The following is a 23763-nucleotide window of genomic DNA, read 5'->3' on the forward strand; positions in this document are numbered from 1 at the left end:
GTACATTCTCCTTTTGGAAAACGGAATATTTCTATGAAGAAGTATCCCTGATCAAAAATGATCTTTTGCCCGTGGAATGCTGTCCTTCTCTTAAGAACAAGAAACAGACAATATGGTTCGCATATCCCACCTAGAACCCAGCATGGTCGGAGGTCCCAGAAGGACAGACACTGTTTTCTCAGCTGAACTCCATCCCTCCAGTCCGATGGGAGCAGTGGAATTGGTGGGGCACCGTCATCGTTTGTTTGCATCCCAACCGCATCCCTCCCGGAGGACCTGGTGTTTCCAGGATCTGGGTTTCAGTTTTCCCTTGCAAGGAAAAATGTTACGCTCTCGCAATGTCTTGAAGAGTTGCCTGAGGGGTAAGACAGGAGGGGAGAGCATCCTGGCTTGTTCTCAAATAGAATTTTCAAGGCGGGCAGAGGAAGGTGGTTTCTGGGGGGAGCCTTCGGAGGCAGACATGGGGGCTCGCCTCTGCTGATGTTGCTGATAGATGTCCTGGATCAGCAGGGTGTTCATGACCTTCCACTCCCTGTATTTTCTGGCTGTCAGCTTCGGATCATCCAGCAGCTGGTTAATCATGGCCAGGTCGTGTTCTTTACACTGTCCAAGTCGGAAAATAAAAAGAGACACAGAGAGAGAGGAGGGTGAGATGTGATAGCTATCTTAACTTCAATAAACCGTCTTCAGCCTTTTGCAAATAAAGGCACATACACCTTGACTGTAAAATTATCCAAGTGCTTTTACACACTAATATTCAAATTTCTACAACAATCCTAAGAGATATGGCAGGACACCTGCCCATTTACATAGGCTAAGCACAAAGAGGTAAGTATCCCACACAAGGCTTGGGGGAAGAACTGGACACAAAACCAAGGTCTCCTATGTCACTGTTTCCTGATTAATCCAGTATTCCACATCACAGTCATATTTCTATCTCAGTGTGAGCTTTATTCCTTCTGGAATGGATAACTGCATAACCAAGTTGTTGACCACACAGTACTTTTCCTAAGACATAAGACAGTACAAAATGTCTCTTTTTAATTTTCTATTAAATTGTATTAATTTTAAATAAATTTCACACATTTATTCAAGGTATACAGACTAAATAGTTAGGCTATCTTTTTATTCAAAAAAGATACCATTAAACTTCCATCCAAACAATGTGTATTTCAATGATGCCAATTGTCTATTCACATCATTTCACCCTGCCTCCTCTGCAACCACCGACACACATTTCTGAAATGTCTGCCTCAGGTTAGGGGACTTTTCTGTGGTCAAGGAATGGAATGAAACATAAGACGTATCAGTCTCCACATTCAAAAAAAAAGATTTCTCAGCCTAACACATTTATCGCAAATCTATTCCTGCTTCCTCCATCTCTGTGACCGTAATCCCAATTTGGGATATAAAGTCTCACCTATCACCCTTAATCTGCTGCTATAGCCTCCCAAGTGAGGTTCCTGGCCCCAGTCCCCACTTCGTATCCACCTTCTGTCCGACAGTCCAGGGAGTCCCCCTGAAATTCTGAGTCCTCTTAACGGTTCCCCTTCTTGCCCAAGTTTCCACGGACATGAGCCCATTTGTCAATTATCCACTTGCTTCTTCCTTTCCTCTCTAGGAGTATTGACATGGGTTTTCTCCCCCATACAATGCTGCTTCACCACCCCAGGACATGTCACACAGAGGACCTTCTTCATCCTTCTTCACCTGCTGCTGCTGCTGCTGCTAAGTCGCTTCAGTCGTGTCTGACTCTGTGCAACCCCATAGACGGCAGCCCACCACGTTCCTCCGTCCCTGGGATTCTCCAGGCAAGAACACTGGAGCAGGTTGCTATTTCTTTCTCCAATGCATGCATGCATGCTAAGTCGCTTCAGTCGTGTCCGACTCTGTGCGGCCCTATGGACAGCAGCCCACCAGGCTCCTCTGTCCACAGGATTTGATAGGCAAGAATACTGGAGTGGGTTGCCATTTCCTTCTCTACTTCTTCACCTAGTGGGCTCTAATTCCTAGAGTGATTTTCACATGGAATATTTCCCAGAGTCTCTCTCTCTCTCTCTCTTTTTTTTTTAATGGATTTTACTACAGCTCATGAATGTATATTCACTTTGGGCATCATGCTCTCCAAAAAACTGAACCCCCAGATTGAACTGAGAAGATTTCTTCATGCTTGCATGCCTTCCAATGCTTGGAACCCTCTTAGAACTATCACATCACACTTAGATGTTCACGGGTCTGTCACGTCATCTATTCTAAAGCTTCTGAAGGAAGGCGACAAGGAACATATTTTATTCATTCCTGTATTCCCCGTATCTCACACAGTGCTGAGGGCCAGGTAGACATTCGGTTATTAACTATCTCGGCTAGATCCGGGGCAGGATGTGCACAGGTGAACATTCACTACTGTGCTTACTGGTCAAAGTTCAAATGCATAACCACTGCCATTCAGCGGACTTGCACTACTATTCAGTAACTGTGTTTTCTCATCCCTTTTTTCTCCCACTCCCCTAAATGACTATTTCAGAGTTTCTCATTTCTGCTCAGATCTCCTCCCCAATCCTCCCCTGTAGCTGATGACCCTGCTCTTTATTTTTTTGAGGAAATGGAAACAATCAGCAGAGTAGTTCTCCCAAGCTCTTATTGCCTTCTATCTACATCAGCACAAACACATGCTTCCTTCCTGTTCACTTGGGTGAAATATCTGTGCTTCCAGCAAGACCCGTCTCTCTACTTGTAAAAGCATGTCCTCTCGTACATTCAAGAAATTTGCTCCAGCAATTCTCAGCCCTTTCCTGTAACGCATCAGTTTCCCATCTCCAGGTGATCATTCTCGCTGGCACACTCGTATGCTCTTACTTTTCCATCATAAAAGCCCTTCCTTGACACCTTTCCCTGTTCTATTCTTCTGCTTCCAATGTCCTTGTGCCTGCTCTTTTAGACCCACTGGCTCATGAATGTATTGTTTGTGCTCTACATGCAGCTTTAACTTGTGCTTTATTTGGAGTGTTGTATTATATTTTCTTGTCTTCTTCTTTTCCTGTTTCTAAATTAACCAGAATAACATGGATTTCAAGGGAAAAGGTTCACACACATAGTAATCTGAGTAGTGAGATTTATCATTTTGAATCACAAAAGCAAGGGTGTGGTGATAAACAGAGGTTAAAAGATATTTTTTGGTTTCAGGAAGGCGAGGAAAACTGTGCAGAAGGAAAGTAACCAAAGAGGAATAACAAGGAGGCTGGCCAAGACCAAGAAACAGAGAAAAGAAAGGTTAGTAAGTTAAGTGGGTAACCAGGAAGGATTGCTAGAAAGTCAAGCAGAGCCAAGACAGTTTTCTCTCTGAGTCGAACATCAACACTTCAAAAAACAATCTTTCCCACCCCAAAAAATTTTAAGGAGTTTTACTTCATTCTTAAGAAATCTTGACATCTGTCCAGAGAGTGATCCTAACATGCTATTGAAGAAATTATTAATTAAGATCTTGGCAAATCAACAAAATTTGAAAAACTGATTTTTTCAAGGCAAAAATGAATTCACCACCCCTCTAAAGGGGATAAAAGGTTTTAGGAAAGGATCTCTTCAACTTTGGGCTAACACTTCTCATATGGTTTCTAGCTCTAAATAATTCAAATTTCTTCCCATTCAGCTCAAGTCTGTATTAGTTCCTTTATGGATAAAAGAAAAAAACTGTAGATAAGAATAGAGAGGAAGGAAATTAACAAAACAATAAAACTCTCTGAGCTCCTTCCTAAACTTGGCAACCCAGGGTCAAGAGCTTCAGGCAAAAGCCTTGCTTCTCCCCTGTAGAATAAGAGCTCGCTGAATGCTTTGAATTACTTTTACGACATCCTTCTGGTTTTCTGGCAGACAGGGTCTGATAGAGTTCTGAAAGATACCATCCTTTCATTTTTTCACTCCAACTATTCAGTGCATGGTTTGTATCAAGACCTAAGCATTGGAAATGGATTCTACCAGAGCAGTTGGGCAAAGAAAGGTCTGTTCCCTTTCAGATACAAGTGAGGGTAGTTTTCCAAGAAAGTTTCAGTTGGACTCATCAACCATTTCATTAATCATTCATTTAAAAATAAAGACAGGCTTAGCCAAAAGTCAGGGGAAGTGGATCTCTTGGAGACTCTTAAAGATCTAAAGATCTCTAGTGTGTGACGCAATAGTTTGCTCAACTTCCTAAAAGCATTTCCATAAAGAGTATTCATTCCAATACAATCCCAGTGCAAGGATTTTTCTTTATTTCTGGAATGTGCCTACACTACTATAAACATTATTATTAAAATAGTTTGCTTGCTTCTACATGAAACTTTTTTTTTTGCTTGTCCACACTCCAGCTTTGAAGTATTTTTTTTAATAAACATTTATATTGCAATGTAATATACACAGAGCAAAATGTACACATAAAGTCTGTGCTTAATGAAATCATCACAAAAAGAACACATTTGTGTAACCACTGTCACCGTCAAGGAAAGACTCTTACCTGGCACTTCAAAAGCTTTAGTGTGGTCCTGCCCAGTTTATATCCTCACCTTTTCCTCAAAGGTGACCACTATCCTGACAGCTTGAGTTTTAAAGACAGAACTGCCCTGGTGGTGGAGTGGTTAAGAATCCCCCTGACAATGCAGGGGACACAGGTTCGATCTCGGGTCCAGGAAGATCCCGCATGGCCCAGGACGACTAAGCCCGTGGGCTGCAACCACTGAGCCCTGGAGCCTGAGAGCTACAACTACTGAACCTGTGTGCTGCAACTAATAAAGCCCACATGTCCAGAGCCCATGCTCACCGACAAGAAAAGCCACTATGATGAGAAGCCTGTGCACCGCAACTGAAAGTAGCCTACATGCAGCAATGGAGACCTAGTGTAGCCAATAAATAAATGGAAAAAAGGCAATTTAAGATAGTTAAAAGAAAATTATTCTGATAGCTTTCTGACATGAATAAGCATGCATGTACCAAATGATCACTCTCTAATGAAGAGGCTGACATGTTTTTTTTTTTTTCTTTTTATCAACAAGGTCAATTTCCATGTCATCCTGCCCTCCAACCTCATAGGAGGTTCACAGGAATACACAAGGTGGAATATATCTCATCAGCCCCAGCCTAAGGGATCTGTGGAAAGGCCTTCTTTCCAGTGATGTTCAGAGAGTGCAGCTGGCTGGGGCAGAGAGCCCCTGAAATGATCCAGCATTCCTTGCTCCCTGGTATTCATGCCCTTCTGTAATTCTCCATCTTGACTGTCGGGAGGCTGACCTAGCGAATTGCTTCTAATGAATAGAACACTGTAAATGCAATGTGATGTCTCTCCTGAGGCTGGGATATGACCCACCCTGCTTGCTCACTCTCCCCACCTCACTCACTCTGCAGGACACCAGCTTCTACTTTGGGAGCTGCTCTATGAAAAGACCCACAGGGGAAGGAACTGGGGGTGGCCTCCAGCCCATAGACAGTGAACAAATGAACAACTGAGACCGTCAGTCCAACAACCTGTAAGGAACTGAACTCTGCCGTGAAAGAGCTTAGAAGCACACCTTCCCCCAGTGGAGGAATGTGGATAGCCCCAGCTGGTGCCTGGATTATAGCCTCAGAGACCTGGAAGCAGAAACACTGGACCAGGCCACACCCAAATTCCTGACTCCCAGAAAGTGTGAGACAATAAATGTCTAGTGCCTGGAGCTGCTATGTTTGGGGGTATTTTTGTCGCCTAGTTAGTAGATTACTAAAACCTGGGAAGAAAAGAAAAATCTGTTGGATTCATCAATTCTGTGGCTATAGTGCATGAAGAACAAGAGGTCACAACTCTGCAAATACCGAGTTGGCAGAAAAAGTTCATTTGGGTTTTTCAGTAACATCCTAAGTAAAACCCGATGAACTTTTTGGCCAACCCATGATGACAAAATATAATACATTTGATTTTGAAAGGACTGCTAGTGATGTTTCTCATCATTAAATGTCAGGGAAATTTCTCTACATTTGTGCTTTCTTTCTATAAATAAAATGTACCTTTGCCTTTTATTTTTCAGCCTCATTCTAGCAAGGTTTTTAGGGTGCTTAGGTTTTCTATAGATGAACAGGGACATCTGACTAAGAGTCACTCAGTCGTCTTTTGCAGCCTTGTCTTTTTGCTTGCTGACATTTCTTCCCAGAAAGGGATTCACATTCATGAGATACAAGTGGACATGTACAAAACAGAATTAAATTTCAGGTCTGTCAAGGCTTTTCAGAATCTATAAATCTTCTGCTAATTCAGAACTATTTTACAAACTCTTCTGGCCTCCCCTTGTTTGTGCTGTCGTCTAAATGTGAAACCAGGATGCTCTTGCTACAAAGAACACTTTCAGTTACAGGAGGCCCTAGAAATAGCTCCAGTACATCCTGTACACTGCCCCTTATTCTCATGATGAAATCCCCTGCTACCAGGAAGTATCTCTTTCCCACTGCCCGGCTCTCATGGTGTTTTGTAGCTTCAAATCCAACAGCTTGAAGTCTCCTAAGTCTTTGCTGTCTCTAAAATGTAGACATTTTCTTCTGGATATAGTATAGAAGAATGGCCTCCTTTAATGAATCAGGTGAAATCCCAAGATCTTATTAAATATTACTGTGTACTCCTACCAGTTGACTATCTCAGACTCTCTAACATTTATTATTCCAGGTAGAAGGGTCCAAAAACAAATTACATATGATCCTTGCCATCTCAAAGCTTAATATTTGAGATTTTATGCCAGAGTGAATGCAATTATCAAGGCCTATTGTAAAAACCACATTCCCTAGGGTTTTAGGAATGTCAAGGGTCAACTCACCCTATGGAGACTGTATTGGCTTTACTGCCTTTCCTCACCTTCTATAGCCACATAAACACACCGTGGTTAGCACGGATTGTTCAAAAAAAGCAGCATTTTCTCACCCCACATCCACAGAGTTCATCCACAGTCTGGAATTTCTTACCTTTAATGTGCTATTCAAAGTTCGTATTTTGTGGAGTTTCTCATTTATGGATGGATTCTTGCACCTCTTGACAAAGGACTTTCTCAGCTCCTTTTTGGTTGAAGGTCGTCGGTCCCCAAGAGGAGACAGACTAGCTTGCTCTAACGATTTGTAGAGCTTCTCCATTTCATCATCTTCGGAGGCTTTTGTCTCTTCTATTAAAATAAAAAAATAAGAATATGCCCAGTTAATCAAGGACAGAACATTTGACACTGTGGTCCTAAAACAAGATCCTCCTGACACCGTCATCTCAGACTTCCAGGCTCCACAGTGGTGAGATGCACATTTGTGCTGTCTAAGTCACTCAGTTGGTGGCACTTTGTCACAACAGCCCATGTTCCCTGTGAAGGCTCTGGGGCAGGATCTGTCCCAAGCCTCTCTCCCAGCTTTTGATGGCTCCTTGGCTTGTGAAGGACTCCTGTCTTCACTTGGTGTCTTACAGTGTGCCTGTCTGTGTGTCCCAATATCCCCTTTTATAGATACCAGTCATATTGATTAGGGGGCCATCAATCTCTGATTTAGATATTTGGGCGAGGCTCAGAATTGACTTAGAGTTGATATTGGAATGGATTCAGACTTTTGGAGATGTTGAGATGAATTCAGTTAGGACTTCAACACAGGGATTTTGGGGAAGGACAAAACTGAACCCATAATAGTACACCCTCTGTGCTGTGTGCTCAGTTGCATCTGACTCGCAGTGGCCCTGTGAACTGTAGCTCACCAGGATCCTCTGTGCATGGAATTTTTCTGGCAAGAATACTAGATTGGGTTGCCATTTTCTTCTCTAGGGGATCTTCCCCACACAGGACTCGAACCTGTATCTCTTGCATCTCCTGCACTGGCAGGCAAGTTCTTTACCACTTGCACTACCTGAGAAGTATATACCCTGTAGCCTCCCAAAATTCATGTCCCTCTCACAGGCAAAATACATTCATTCATCCTAACATTGCCAAAAGTCTTTACCCATTCCAACATCAACTTTAAGTCTCAAACTCTAAGTCATTTCTAAGTCTCATCCAAATATCATCTAAATCAGAGACTAGTGGGCCTCAGGGGAAGACTCATCCTAGGGAAAAATTCCCCTCCACCTGTGAACATGTGAAACCAAACAAGTTCTCTGCTTCTCAAATACAATGGTGGGAGAGGAAAACCTTTGCAAACCAATATACACCCTAAATAATGAGAACCATTGTCCCGGATCTCTTTTAAATTTCCTTCCTAGAACCACCCTTTGAAAGAAGGAATCTGCCTGTGGTCTGTGGCTTTGAGCAGATAATAATCATTTCTCATGCCACACACCCCCATTCTCTTCCTTAACCACACCTCGCCAGCCTCAGCCCAAATGCTTCCAGTGAAGCGACTCTACCCGGTATCCAGGGGGACCCTATATGTTTAGGCAGTCCCATCGTGCTAGCCACAGTCTGATCTAGGGATGCACGTGGGTCTCAGATCAGGCCCACGGGGCCAAAGAGACTCAATTCTGAGACTTCGGCTTGGAGTATCAGGGAATTAATCTCCTTGTTTTCCTAAACTGAGTGATGTGATGATATGACCTGGAAGATTCCAGGAATCATGCCAAGAGTCATGAAAACGGAGCCAATCCATAGGATACCATGGAGACATGGATCTTGGTGATACTGTTAGTGTCATCTGAGCTCCTGGGAGCCAATCCATTACCTTTGTTAAGATATTCTGGATGTTGTTTTCAGTCATATGCAACTGAAAGAGTCTCAAATAATATAGAAATGTACTCAAAGAAAATCATCGCCTGCCGCTGCTTTAATTTCTTACTAAGAACTTCAGTCCTTTATTCACTTTGGTCTCTGAAAAGTCTTGGGAAAGATAGACAATAAGACTTTTTTCTACCATGCAGTCCTTAGTTTTTTCTACACATGCAGGAACCTATGCAATTTGGTTCCTGTCCTGAGAACAAGATTGACAGAGGCTCATATAGAAAGCGTGGCCTTAGGAGAACTAAAAAACAGTCTCTCCAAAGGGGATTAAAAATATCATACAATAGTAGTCTAGGAGCATCAAAATTAAGCACACTCACTTCCTTCACAGTTTACTCTTGTAAGATTAAGTGTCTTTAGGCAATGTTTTCCCCCCTTCTACTACCAGAAAGTCCATAAGCATGCATAGTACTCTTTCATGAAATGGAAAGAAAAGATGTTGGGTTAACTTTGTGATTAAATTATAGTAATGGTCAATAAACTTCTTTGTTTTCTATCAAAACAATATCAAAAAAAGGGGAAAATATTTAAAACTACATTTGAAAACAAACTTTTTGGCTCAGTTGGGGCAGATATCAAAAATAGGCTTTTGTCAATAAGCACATGAAAAGAGGCTCAGTATCATTGGTCATTTGGTTCAGTTCAGTTCAGTTCAGTCGCTCAGTCATGTCCAACTCTTTGCAACCCCATGAATTGCAGCACACCAGGCCTCCCTGTCCATCACCATCTCCCGGTTCACTCAGACTCACGTCCATCGAGTCCGTGATGCTATCCAGCCATCTCATCCTCTGTCGTCCCCTTCTCCTCCTGCCCCCAATCCCTCCCAGCATCAAAGTCTTTTCCAATGAGTCAACTCTTCGCATGAGGTGGCCAAAGTACTGGAGTTTCAGCTAAGAAATGCAAATCAAAACCACAATGAGATACTATTTCACACTCACCAGGATAGCTAAATCAAAAAGGACATAAGTGTGGAGAAACCAGAACATTAAAGTCCTTGATGGGAATGTAAAATGGACCCCACTTTAGGAAACAATCTGGTAGTTTCTCAAAATTCTAACTGTAGAGTTACCATGTGTGCCGTGTGCTAAATCGTTTCAGTCATGTCTGACTCTTTGCAACCCTATGGACTGTAGCCCACCAGGCTCTTCTGTCCACAGGATTCTCCAGGCAAGAATATCTGAATGGGTTGCCATGCCCTCCTCCAGGGGATCTTCCTGATCCAGGGATCAAACCCAAGTCTCCTGTGTCTCCTGTGTCTCCTGCATTGCAAATAGATTCCTTACTGTGAGCCACCATATGACCCATCATTCCATTTCTATGTATTCAAAAAATTAAAAACATACATTAACACAAAACTTGTGCATGAATGTCATGAAAGACACAAACAAAAGGTGCAACAGTGTAAATAAATGTTCATCAATTGCTGCAATATGGTATATGCATGGAATGGAGTATTAGTCATTAAAAGAAATGAAGTACTAACACACACTAAAACATGGATGAACTGCAAAAAATTCTTTGAAGTAAAAAGAGCCAGTCACAAAAGGCACATACCGTATTGTCCATTTATAATAAAATTTCCAGAATAAACAAATCCATAGAGACAGAAAGTAGATTAGTGGTTGCCTGGGGCTGAGGGGACAAGCAGGAATGACAGCTAATGTGTATGGGGTTTTCCTGTGTGTGGTGTGATCCACACTTCACAATGGATTGTGGAGTTGCACAACTCTATGAATATACTAAAAAACCACTGCACGGTTTTTTATGTGTGAATTTTATGGTATGCCTAAGAAGCCACCTGCCAATGAGAAGATGCAAGAGACACAGTTTCAGTCACAGGGTCAGGAAGATCCCCTGGAGAAGGAAATGGCAACCCACTTCAGTATTCTTGCCTGAAAATTTTCATGGACAGAGGAGCCTGGTGGGCTACAGTCCATGTGGTCACAAAGAGTCAGACACAACTGAGCAACTGAACAAGCATGCATACCTGAAATATATCTCAATAAAGCGTGGGTGGCTGCAACCAGCGCAGAGAGCGCGGCTGAGAGGAGCTGCCCCACGTCCGAGGAGCAGTAGCTGCGAGGGCGCAGGAGGGCCTAGAGGAGCTATTCCATGTTCAAGGTCAGGAGGGGCAGCGGTGAGGAGATACCCCTCGTCCAAGGTAAGGAGCAGCGGTTACAGTTTGCTGAACAACCGTGAAGAGATACCCCACGTCCAAGGTAAGAGAAACCCAAGTAAGACAGTAGGTGTTGCAAGAGGGCATCAGAGGGCAGACACACTGAAACCATAATCACAGAAAACTAGTCAATCACAATAAACTAGGACCACAGCCTTGTCTAACTCAGTGAAACTAAGCCATGCCGTGTGGAGCCACCCAAGATGGACAGGTCATGGGGGAGAGGTCTGACAGAATGTGGTCCACTGGAGAAGGGAATGGCAAACCACTTCAGTATTCTTGCCTTGAGAACCCCATGAACAGTATGAAAAGGAAAAATGATAGGATACTGAAAGAGGAACTCCCCAAGTCAGTAGGTGCCCAATATGCTATGGGAGAAGAGTGGAGAAATAACTCCAGAAAGAAGGAGGGGACGGAGCCAAAGGAAAAACAATACCCAGCTGTGGATGTGACTGGTGATAGAAGCAAGGTCCGATGCTGTAAAGAGCAATATTGCATAGGAACCTGGAATGTCAGGTCCATGAATCAAGGCAAATTGGAAGTGGTCAAACAAGAGATGGCAAGAGTGAACGTCGACATTCTAGGAATCAGCGAACTAAAATGGACTGGAATGGGTGAATTTAACTCAGATGACCATTATATATACTACTGCGGGCAAGAATCCCTTAAAAGAAATGGAGAAACCATCATGGTCAACAAAAGAGTCCAAAATGCAGTACTTGGATGCAATCTCAAAAACGAAAGAGTGATCTCTCTTCATTTCCAAGACAAACCATTCAGTATCACAGTAATCCAACTCTATGCCCCAACTAGTAATACTGAAGAAGCTGAACAGTTCTATGAAGACCTACAAGACCTTTTAGAACTAACACCCAACGAAGATATCCTTTTCATTATAGGGGACTAGAATGCAAAGTAGGAAGTCAAGAAACACCTGGAGTAACAGGCAAATTTGGCCTTGGAGTACGGAATGAAGCAGGGCAAAGGCTAATAGAGTTTTGCCAAGAGAACGCACTGGTAATAGCCAACACCCACTGCCCACAACACAAGAGAAGACTCTACACATGGACATCACCAGATGGTCAACACCAAGATCAGATTGATTATATTCTTTGCAGCCAAAGATGGAGAAACTCTATACAGTCAGCAAAAACAAGACCGGGAGCTGACGGTGGCTCAGATCATGAACCCCTTATTGCCAAATTCAGACTTAAATTGAAGAAAGTAGGGAAAACCACTAGACCATTCAGGTATGACCTAAATCAAATCCCTTATGATTATACAGTGGAAGTGAGAAATAGATTTAAGGGATTAGATCTGATAGACAGAGTACCTGATGAACTATGGACAGAGGTTCGTGACATTGTACAGGAGACAGGGATCAAGACCATCCCCATGGAAAAGAAATGCAAAAAAGCAAAATGGCTGTCTGGGGAGGCCTTACAAATAGCTGTGAAAAGAAGAGAAGCAAAAAGCAAAGGAGAAAAGGAAAGATATAAGCATCTGAATGCAGAGTTCCAAAGACTAGCAAGAAGAGATAAGAAAGCCTTCCTCAGAGATCAATGCAAAGAAATAGAGGCAAACAACAGAATGGGAAAGACTAGAGATCTCTTCAAGAAAATTAGAGATATCAAGGGAATATTTCATGCAAAGATGGGCTCAATAAAGGACAGAAATGTTATGGACCTAACAGAAGAAGAAGATATTAAGAGGTGGCAAGAATACACAGAAGAACTGTACAAAAAAGATCTTCACGACCCAGATAATCATGATGGTGTGATCACTCACCTAGAGCCAGACATCCTGGAATGTGAAGTCAAGTGAGCCTTAGAGCATCACTATGAACAAAGCTAGTGGAAGTGATGGAATTCCAGTGGAGCTATTTCAAATCCTGAAAGATGATGCTGTGAAAGTGCTGCACTCAATATGCCAGCAAATTTGGAAAACTCAGCAGTGGCCGCAGAACTGGAAAAAGTCAGTTTTCATTCCAATCCCAAAGAAAGGCAATGCTAAAGAATGCTCAAACTACCACACAATTGCACTCATCTCATATGCTAGTGAAGTAATGTTCAAAATTCTCCAAACCAGGCTTCAGCAATATGTGAACCGTGAACTCCCTGATGTTCAAGCTGGTTTTAGAAAAGGCAGAGGAACCAGAGATCAAATTGCCAACATCTGCTGGATCATCGAAAAAGTAAGAGAGTTCTAGAAAAACGTCTATTTCTGCTTTCTTGACTATACCAAAGCCTTTGACTGTGTGGATCACAATAAACTGTGGAAAATTCTTCAAGAGATGGGAATACCAGACCCTGACCTGCCTCTTGAGAAATCTGTATGCAGGTCAGGAAGCAACAGTTAGGACTGGACATGGAACAACAGACTGTTTCCAAATAGGAAAAGGAATACGTCAAGGCTGTATATTGTCACCCTGCTCATTTAACTTCTATGCAGAGTACATCATGAGAAACGCTGAGCTGGAAGAAGCATAAGCTGGAATCAAGATTGCCAGGAGAAATATCAATCACCTCAGATATGCAGATGACACCACACTTATGGCAGAAAGTGAAGAGGAACTAAAAAGCCTCTTGATGAAAGTGAAAGTGGAGAGTGAAAAAGTTGGCTTAAAGCTCAACGTTCAGAAAACTAAGATCATAGCATCTGGTCCCATCACTTCATGGGAAATAGATGGGGAAACAGTGGAAATAGTGTCAGATTTCATTTTGGGGGGCTCCAAAATCACAGCAGATGGTGCCTGCAGCCATGAAATTAAAAGACGCTTGCTCCTTGGAAGAAAAGTTATGACCAACCTAGATAGCATATTCAAAAGCAGAGACATTACTTTGCCAACAAAGGTCCGTCTTAAGGCTATGGTTTTTCCAGTGGTCATGTATGGATGTGAGAGTTGGACTGTGAAGAAGGCTGAGCACCGAAGAATTGATGCTTTTGAACTGTGGTGTTGGAGAAGACTCTTGAGAGTCCCTTGGACTGCAAGGAGATCCAAACAGTCCATTCTGAAGGAGATCAGCCCTGGGATTTCTTTGGAAGGACTGATGCTGAAGCTGAAACTCCAGTACTTTGGCCACCTGATGCGAAGAGTTGACTCACTGGAAAAGACTCTGATGCTGGGAGGGTTTGGGCGCAGGAGGAGAAGGGGATGACAGAGGATGAGATGGCTGGATGGCATCACTGACTTGATGGACTTGGGTCTGAGTGAACTCCGGGAGTTGGTGATGGACAGGGAGGCCTGGCGTGCTGCGATTCATGGAGGTGCAAAGAGTCGGACACGACTGAGCAACTGAACTGAACTGAACTGGCTTTAATAAGATTATCATGATACCTGATGATGTTTGCATAGGAAAAATTCTAAGCTTGGTAACAGTCCTGGAGTTAAGCTGGAGACATTCGAAAGTATTAAGAAATTGAAATTAAAAGACATATGACTCCTAGAGGGTAACGATAGCATTGAGGACTCCACGAGTTTTCAGTCCCACAAGATCACAATAATTTTATACATCTTTTTTTACAGATAGGCAGGCAGGACTCTACTTCAAACAAAGTCTGGATATATGGCTTCCCTGGTGACAGTAAAGAAGTTGCCTGCAATAAAGGAGACCCAGGTTCAATCATCCCTGGATCGGGAAGATGCCCTAAAGAAGGGAATGGCTACCCACTCCAGTATCCTTGCCTGGAGAATTCCATGGATAGAGGAGCCTGGTGGGCTACAGTCCATGGAGTTGCGAAGAGTCAGACACGACTGAGTGACTAACACTTTCACATAGCTTCTAATACCACAGTATTTTTAAAGTAATATATATTTAACAAACCTTAAGAAATCAGCAAAATAAGTACAGAACAAAAATAAACAGAATGATTACTTTCTCTGTGTGCACCAAGATGCTCAGTTGTGCTACTAAAGACTGTGATAGAAAATATAATTATTTTTGACTAGCACGTTAATTTGTAATTATGTCAGAGCAAAATGATTATAAGATCTTATATCTAATTTGACAGACAGTAAATCAGTAAGGATGAAAATAAGCTTTAGGAGCTTGGAATAGCATGGCATAAAGTACATTCCTTAAATGAAAAAGAAGATAATTTGGCTTATTTGGATAATCTTATTTTATTTAATATATTTTTATGAATATATATTACCTTCAAGTTAAAAAAAAATCACAGATTATCTCCCTCTCCCCCCAACATTTCCTTCTCTAAATTAAACTTCAGGGCACTCCCCATGAGGATGTGTGTGAGTGTCTATGTGTGTGTGACTTGCTCCTCCTAGAAACAGTGGAACTTTCAATTTAATACGCAGGTAAAGTGGACCTTTTGCCATTACAAAAAGTTAATGCAATTTACCTAAAATATGACCAAACGATATTCAAAAAACAAACACTTTTTCATTGGGGTTCATTTAGAAATTGGAGATGGTAGTAAGGAGTGAGTATATTCAAAGAAAGTTTTAAGCTTCTGGAAAAATGAATTCAAATTACCATTACATTCTACCTCGCATCTCCTCGTCCCTCCTCAAAAGAAACCTGAGACCTGGAGACTGTATGTCTGACCTCTAATTACCTGATTCCAGAATCACTCACAAAGGTAAAGATGAGAAAATAATACATGATGACGTTAAGAGTCAAGAAAACACCCTGATTGCTTAAAATAAGCATAATAATCTGTGGAATACACAACATATTACTAGATATTCAGGGGTAAGACCTGTGACCCAACCTTGTCCATGACCTAGATGGGGATTTTACACTATTTTACTGTTGCTAATGGCTGGAGCCTAGGTCTTCACAGGACCGTAAACAGAAAATCCAATAAAAATGGAAGCAGATGATAAGTAGGAGCATAGGACAAAAAAGGACCCAAAGGGTACAAGCATATCAAAGACAGCTTGCACCTGACCTCAAAGCAGAAATGAAAGTCCTTGCTAATCATTACATGAAAACTATCTCTTTAAATGCAGTGGTTGGCTAACCTTACAGGGCTACCTCCACACCTTTCAAAGCTTTTTCAATAAAGTGGCATTTTTTTAAAATCTCCTTTTCATCTTTTTTTTAATGCAAATACTTTTCTAAATTCTAATTTCATATTAGAAAACACTAGATTATTCCCTTATTTTACCAGATTATAAAAAGAGCAAAATAACAAAAAATGATTGGCAGGAAAGGCATTTGGTCTCTCTCCCACTGTAAACAGAAGCCAAGTTCATTATCTTCACCTCCTTTGTCTTCTGTGGCAAAATAAAATGAATTTTGTCTGACAATCAAGTGTTTCCCATGCAATTGCTGTCCTTCCTCTCAAGTGCATATTTTAGTCTTCTTACATAAAATAACAGGACTTTAATTTCCTTCTTCTCATATGGCACACTGTAGTCTATCTCATCAAGCCTCACAAGTTCCTTGCCGAGGAAGATGAAAACTATTTTTATATTACAGATGAGAAAAAATGTAGAGATTCTTGAAAAACAGCACGCAATCTTTCCAAAATGTAAATCGATGCAAAATTAGGAACAAGAGTTCAGTTCCACGCTGCGCAGGCCTCTGCAATTCTCGGTGAGTTTCCTCCAACTTTAATAAGCAATCACCTAGGGATCTTGTTAAAATGCGGCTTCTGATTCAGTCCAGGACAGCAGGCACTGAGATTTCAATTTTTAACGAGCTCCTCAGTGATGTCAGAATGGCTGGTCCCTGGACATCCTTTGAGTAGCAAGGCTGGGTTGCTTCCCAACAGCTAGTCACACAGAACCTGTCTCAGTTCATTGGAAGAGAAAGGGGCTGAAATTACAACCAGAAAGTTGAGACTCATCCAGAAAGCAGCATCTCTTTCTCTGCATCATAGCTTAATTTAAAAAAAAAGAAAAAAAAAAAATCTGGCTTGCTCAAAGGAGGATCCCAGAATCCTTGCTCTAAAGCATCAGTATCTCACACATTGAATTGGTAGGAATTTGAGGTCAATGTTAGTAACCTTTTACTTCTGTTAGACTCGCTCCGAATGTCTGAAGGGGTCAGACATAAAACAGTCTCCAAACTTAGGTTAATAATCTAATGATTTAGACTCAAGAAAGGGATGGTATTTTTTTTTAACAAGATCTTTGTTGACATGAGCAAAAGACAAAACAACACTTCTAACTAATGGTTACTAGTTTCTTCCTTTCCAAGATGATGCCAAATGCACGCACTCCTCTCTTGCTACCTCCCACGTACTCAGCCTATTCTGTGCTTCTGACGGGACACACACGCTCCAGTAAGTCTGGAATTTGGTTGTTGAGAACACTGTATGAAGATTATCTCTTTAAATGCTGTACTGTCAACTTGGCCTCCCCCACTATCTTATTTTTGGTGCTTCCTTGTGCTTTCTAGACTGTGGGCTTTTTATTTTCTGTTCAGAACATAAAAGCCGACTTTAGGAGACAAGAGGGAAATTCACACGCCATATTTCAAGTCAGAATTTGAAAGGAAAACTTTTTGAGGTTGGAAAAATCTAAATGCTCTCCCAAGGAAGATAGTCATTCCTAAATATGAAACATTTAAAAAAGTTTACGTAGAAAACAGTATTTCCTGTTTCAAATGCAGTGTTCTAAGTACTTGAGAAAAGAGAGACTATGGAAGTTACTTGTTACCAAGAGAAGATATAATTACACAGTCATTTGGACATTCAGACTTTAAGACTTTACAAATGTCATTCACTTTAGCACCTGACAAGCTTCCCTGGTGGCTCAGTGGTAAAGAATCCTGCTCCAAATGTAGATGTGGGTTCAATCCCTGGGTCAGGAAGATCCCCTGGAGAAGGAAATGGCAACCCACTCCAGTATTCTTGCCTGGAGAATCCCATGGACAGAGGAGCCTGGAAGGCTATATAGTCCACGGGGCTTCAAAGAATTGGACACGACAATAGCACCTGATGCAAAGAGATTAAAAGGATTTTATAGGCTTCCTCTAATTAATGATTCTGACAACTCTACATAATGACAGTCAAATTTAGAATCATAATGACACAAATTTACTTTATGCAACTAAGATAAATCTGGACAACTTATCTTACTCATAAGGATACTACTAACCAAGAATATTAGTATAGTATAATTTTAGAGACAGATTAACTATTTATCTCTGCTTCTGTTGATGCTGGTGGAAACAGCTTTCATGTACTGAACTTTTAACTGTGTAACAGGCACTGTGTTAACTACTATACCAACATTATCTTAATACCTTTGTAACAACCCTACAAGGAAGTCTTACTAATCCTAGTATAAAGGAGAGAATGTCAAGACACAGAAAGATTAAAAACTTGGACCAAATTCACAAAGAAACAAGTCTAAGTTCTGACCCGAAGCTCATTGCCTTAAACACTATGCTTTATGCTATAAAAATACTTGATACACTGTCTTTGAATGAAGTTCAAGGAAGAGGATTTCAAGTCAGATAATGCATAATCATCAAGACAGTAGCTGGCAAGGCCAAGGCTCAGATCCCTGGCCCCTCTACTCTGTCTTCCAAGGGAAAAGTCTCCACCCAAAGCCTCTGCTTCTGAGGTGCCCAGGTTTTATACCTTAAATTCTGTTCTCACAGGGCACTCAGTCCTAGGAGAGGAAATTCATAAGCTGGTCAGCAACTTAAGACACAGGCTGGAGAATCAGATTCTCTGCTTGGGCGTTTGAACCGGGCACCTAGGGATAATGAACCAGTTCACATCAGGAGCTATCAGGGTAGGCTGGACCCCAAAGACAACAAAGGTATAAAGGCACAGAAATGGAGAATGCAAAGTCAGGGTCTCAAAAAATGATGGCAGGTACAGGAAATTCTATAAGAGAAAAATCAAACAGATTGAGAGAAAGTCAGAGACAGCATTTGGGTGTAAACCAAGTATAATCTTGTGTTTCTGTAACTCTGAGACTAATTTTACTTTGGTTTCCCATATTTTCCTATATTTGATTTACCTTCTCTACCAGTCAGATATCTACTAATATTCTATCACGGATATTTGATGTTTCTATTAAGCAAGATAACTCAGTACCCCTGTACTGTATCATGGCTTTCATTGATAAGAATAAACTTAGTCCATTGGGAGACCCTTAGTGTTTGCTGTTCTTCTGTTTTATTATTATTGCCTGTGTGGCAGCGATTTTCAGAAATAACCTGAGGTTGAGCTCATTACCCAAGATTCTAATAACTAGCTTTTTACATTTTTAAAACAAAGATTCCATTTGTTTTTAAAATGTATTCTTCCAATCATAAGAGCACCTTGGATAGGTAAAATAGTTAATGCAGACAAAAAATTTCTACATCTGCTCATACTCTAAGCAGACAAAAAACATCAGCATGCACAAACTGGTATTTGGTCAGGTTTGGGGTAATTGCTAAATTCTAAATCTGGCTCATTTATGTTACTTTCCTGGGGTGTCATGCATCCTCTAGTTATGTGTATATCTTCATTAAAAATGCAATCTATTCAAAATGCTTCCCACATTCAATCTTGCTGTACTTCTACTTAACAATTTATTTGCATAAATTGGGTATTAGTCTTATTACTGATTGAGGAGGCCATGGCAACCCACTCAGTGTTCTTGCCTGGAGAATCCCATGAACAGAGGAGCCTGGCAGGCTACAGTTCATGGGGCCACAAAGAGTCAGACACAACTTAGCACACACACTTATTACTGATTATTCAGCTTGTCAGCATCCAGGGAATGGCCACTTCATTCATGGAGTAAGTATAACTGTCTCACACTGTCGACATAATATAAGTAGAAAAATACAATGTGAGTCATCATCACACAGGCATGAGTCACGGGCCAAATAACCTTTCATAAAAGAAAAGAAACAGGACAGAGTAAAACTGAGCTGACAGGAACATTCCATTAACCTCATCATCTCTTTCCCTGCTTTGCTTTGTGGAAAGACTCAGTGAAGAGTCTGAAGACCTCTGGATCTACCAACGTGGAAAGGCAACAGGATGCAATTAACACCATGTATTGTTTAACTAGCTTACTCTGTGGAAGAAGATGTCTAAAAGGGTTTAACTTCAGTATAAAATTCTAGCAACTACAGTTTTAATTGCATACCAACTGTAAAATATTTCTCTCATTGTCTAAATAAAAAGAAAGCTATAATATATGCTGTCTGCTTATTTCTGGGCTGTTATTAACCTTTAAGAATCTTTTCTAGGATAAAAGCCTCTTTCTCCAGCAAACACATCTTGAGACTGGGACTTAATCTAAAATCCTAACTTCTATCATAGACTTTGTTGAAACTTCAATCCCTGTCATGTTAATAAAAGCATCCTGAACCATATTTCAGACGCAGGACTTTTAGCACTTTTCTTTTTTAATTTGAAGATAAAAAATAATAATTTTTAGAAGTCAGAAAGATGAAAAGCTACCTCTTTTCCAACACACAAACACATATGTAAAACACACACACACACACACACACATACACAAATACGCAACCTGATTACTCAACATGTCATCGCAAACGCAAGCAAAAACTGGGTTGCTGTTTCCATAGCAATGACTTTCTGTGGTTTAACTCTGCTGGGAATTTGACCAAATCCCCAGCAGCAGGAGAAAAGCATCAGCAAACATTCTGTACCATATGGCAAATGCCAACAAATCAATGAGGGGAAAAATAGTTTTATTTTCTCTTCCTTTCTACCCAAAGGAATACCTTTGTGTGGAGCTGTGTGAAGAAGCATACGGATTTCAATTGTCACTCTGCACCTAACTCAAAATGTTAAAATACCTGGTTTCTTCCTTTGGAGATTAAAAGACCTGTTGGTACTCAGCCAGGCTCTGCAGCATACGCATGCCCAGAATGACATTAGACACGGACAAGAACTGCAGGCATCTTCCTGTGACTATCAAATCATTCATCCTAAAGGAAAACTCAATCTGCAGAGTTACCTCTTGAGAATGAACGAGAATGGAATTTTATTCTCATTTGCTTCTGAAGCCATCCTCATCCTAAATGCCGTGTGTGTGTGCATGTGTGCAAGCTTGTTTGTGCATGCATGAAACTTTTTAGTCCTACCAATGGTCCAATGATTAAAGTAAGAGTTGGTAACAGGAAAGAGTAAATATGGTCCTTTTCTTTTTTTTTTTTTTAGTTCCACCTATCCTGTATCTGGAAGGATCTTCTAAATATCACATTAGAGGCAATCTAGTTCAAGATCCTTAAATTCCCTCTTTAGTATATCTTCATAAGGCCAAAAATTGTAATCAACATACAATATGCAATTAATACCCAATGAAAATGGTTGTCTCAGAAAGAGTAAACACCTTCAGTGATGAGGAACACATTACTTTCCAAAGAGCCTGTTCAGTTTTGAACAATTCTCAGTGTTAAACAGTTTCTAATGTTGAACTGAAAATTATTTCCTTTTTACGTGAACCATTGGCCTCAAAATTTACATCAATTTTGAACTTTCAAATTAAGCCCAGTACCTTCATATGACAGCACCTCCCCAAGCTGAGGCCAGCCTGAGTCTCCTGCCTTCTATCCTGTACAGTCCAATAGTAACCCATCTCCCCTTACTCATCAGTGGTGCTATTTCCATTCTCCCCCTACCCAACCTCATTCACCTCTAGAGGCAGGTTATTTTGGCAATAACTTTATTTACTAATGTAAAGTAGATCATTAGCATTAATTAAGGGTATCCAACAAAAATGCCATCAGATGGGGACTTCCCAATGATTAAGACTCCAAACTTCCAATGGAGGGAGTATGGGTTCGATCCCTAAAAGTGAAAGTGTTAGTCACTCAGTCGTGTCTGACTCTTTGCGACCCCATGGACTGTAGCCCACCAGGCTCCTCTATCAGTGGAACTCTCCAGGCAAGAATACTGGAGTGGGTTGCCATTGTCTTCTCCAGGGGATCTTCCCAACTCAGGGATCAAATGCTGGTTTCCTGCACTGCACGCAGATTCTTTACCATCTGAGTCACAAGTGAAGTCAGGGAAATAAGATCCCACATGCCTCAGAAGTATGGCCAGAAACTAAATAAATTAACAAAATAAAATAGCCTATTCTCAAGCTCTCCTGAAAATATAATGTCATCAGGGGCCCAGCAGGTAATTTAACTGTGTGAAGCATCTTCAGATAAGGCCACAGGGCGTGGTGACAACTGTGGTGACTTGGAGAATGAGTTCCCGGTCTAAGAATCCAAATAGATGCTGTACACACACACACACACACACACACACACACACATACACACCAAGGTCTGTAGAGTTCTAATCCTTGGCCTAAATTATTCTGATGTGCTGTGCTACGTTAAGTTGCTTCAGTCATGTCCAATTTTTTGCAACCCCATGGACTGTAGCCCACCAGTCTCCTCTGTCCATGAAATTCTTCAGGGAGGAATACTGGAGTGGGGTGCCTCCTCTTTCTCCAAAATTACTCTGATACAAAATATCAAATTAATAGGGTACATATAAAAATTTGAGAACTTAAAGAATTGTCCCTGATGAACCTGGGAGAGAGGGCGAAGCAGTCATTTACACCATCAGACCACCGTGGCTGGCGACGCTGGAGATTTAGCCAGTCAACTCGTCATTTTCTCATTTTTAAGTATCTTTTATCAGGTAAGCTTGTCTGACAGTGGAAAGAATAAGGCACAGACTGTTAGGAACAAGCAGTCATGATTGAAAACTAATCATTTTTTTAAAGTTAGTCTGGATAAAAGATAAGGACCAATTACCATGGAGTATTAAGAAGTATCAGAGAGCATCACCAACTCAATGGACATGAACTTGAGGAAACTCTGGGAGACAGTGGAGGACAGTGACACCTGGCGCACTGTGGTCCAAGGGGTCGCAAAGAATCGGACACAACTTGGAGACTGAACAACAACATTAAGGCTCACACTCTTCATTTCTATACTCCAGTAACTCTTTCTTTTGCTAAGATTTAAAATGATTCTTTTTTCTTTTTTTAACACATAAGCTGTACTCTCTTTTGGTTTTAAAGTTCTAGTGATGCCCTCTGAAGTACACACAGATTGCCTCTTCCTGTTAACTACATGGGCAGGCACCTCAGGAGCCAACCAGCTTAGGACCCAGCCCTCGTCTGTGGTGATAGCTCAGGGAAGGTGGTTGCTCTGTGCATGTTTCGAACAAAGGAGGTGATGTCATCTACAAAATGTTGATCTAGTCACCATGAGCTCCAGAGCAGAGGGCATGGGACCAAACAAAAACAAAAACAACCTACGGCTGATTCATGTTGAGGTTTGACAGAAAATAACAAAAATCTGTAAAGCAATTATCCTTCAAAAAATAATTAATTAAAACAAAAAACAAAGAAAACTCAAACTTTATCTCAGATTGGTGAAAAGGTATCATTATTTTGTGAACACATGTCTCATAGTTGCAAGCATTTGGTTAGTGAGCTGGAGAAGGGAGTGGCAACCCACTCCAGTATCCTTGCCTAGAAAATTCCATGGACAGAGCAGCCTGGAAGGCTACAGTCTATGGGGTCCTAAAGAGTCGGACTGGAAGAGGAAATGGCAACCCACTCCAGAATTCTTGCCTAGAGAATCCCATGGACAGAGGAGCCTGGTGGGCTACAGTCTACGGGGTTGCAAGAATCAGACACGACTGCGCGACGAAGCACACACACAGTGGGCAATGAATGGCCTTGAAGCTGGAGTTTTCCACGTGCAACCCCCTCTACAGAAGTAACCTCCGGACTTCCCCTCACTTGACTGTAATTATCAAATCATTCATGACTTTCAGCATTGTTTCTATAATCCACATTAGCGTTCTACACCCACATACAAATACTCATTCTCTGAAAAGAGTAAATAAATTTTTAGGGCTTCCCTGGTGGCTCAGTGGCAAAGAATCTGCCCATCAGGACCT

General features: G+C 41.3%; 1 protein-coding gene across 1 annotated transcript in view; it reads right to left on the reverse strand.

Annotated features, from left to right (window-relative positions):
- Positions 1–396: 396 nt before the first annotated feature.
- The window catches only part of LOC128053175 (CNK3/IPCEF1 fusion protein), a 257177-nt gene continuing 233810 nt past the window's right edge, over positions 397–23763 (reverse strand). The window contains exons 21-22 of the mRNA XM_052645626.1: positions 6952–7145; positions 397–603 (exon numbers count right to left, since the gene is read on the reverse strand). Coding sequence (XP_052501586.1) covers positions 397–603; positions 6952–7145 — 401 coding nt within the window. The remainder of the gene's footprint in view (positions 604–6951; positions 7146–23763) is intronic.

The sequence above is a fragment of the Budorcas taxicolor genome, chromosome 9, assembly GCF_023091745.1.
Source record: "Budorcas taxicolor isolate Tak-1 chromosome 9, Takin1.1, whole genome shotgun sequence".
NCBI classification, from domain to species: Eukaryota; Metazoa; Chordata; class Mammalia; order Artiodactyla; family Bovidae; genus Budorcas; species Budorcas taxicolor.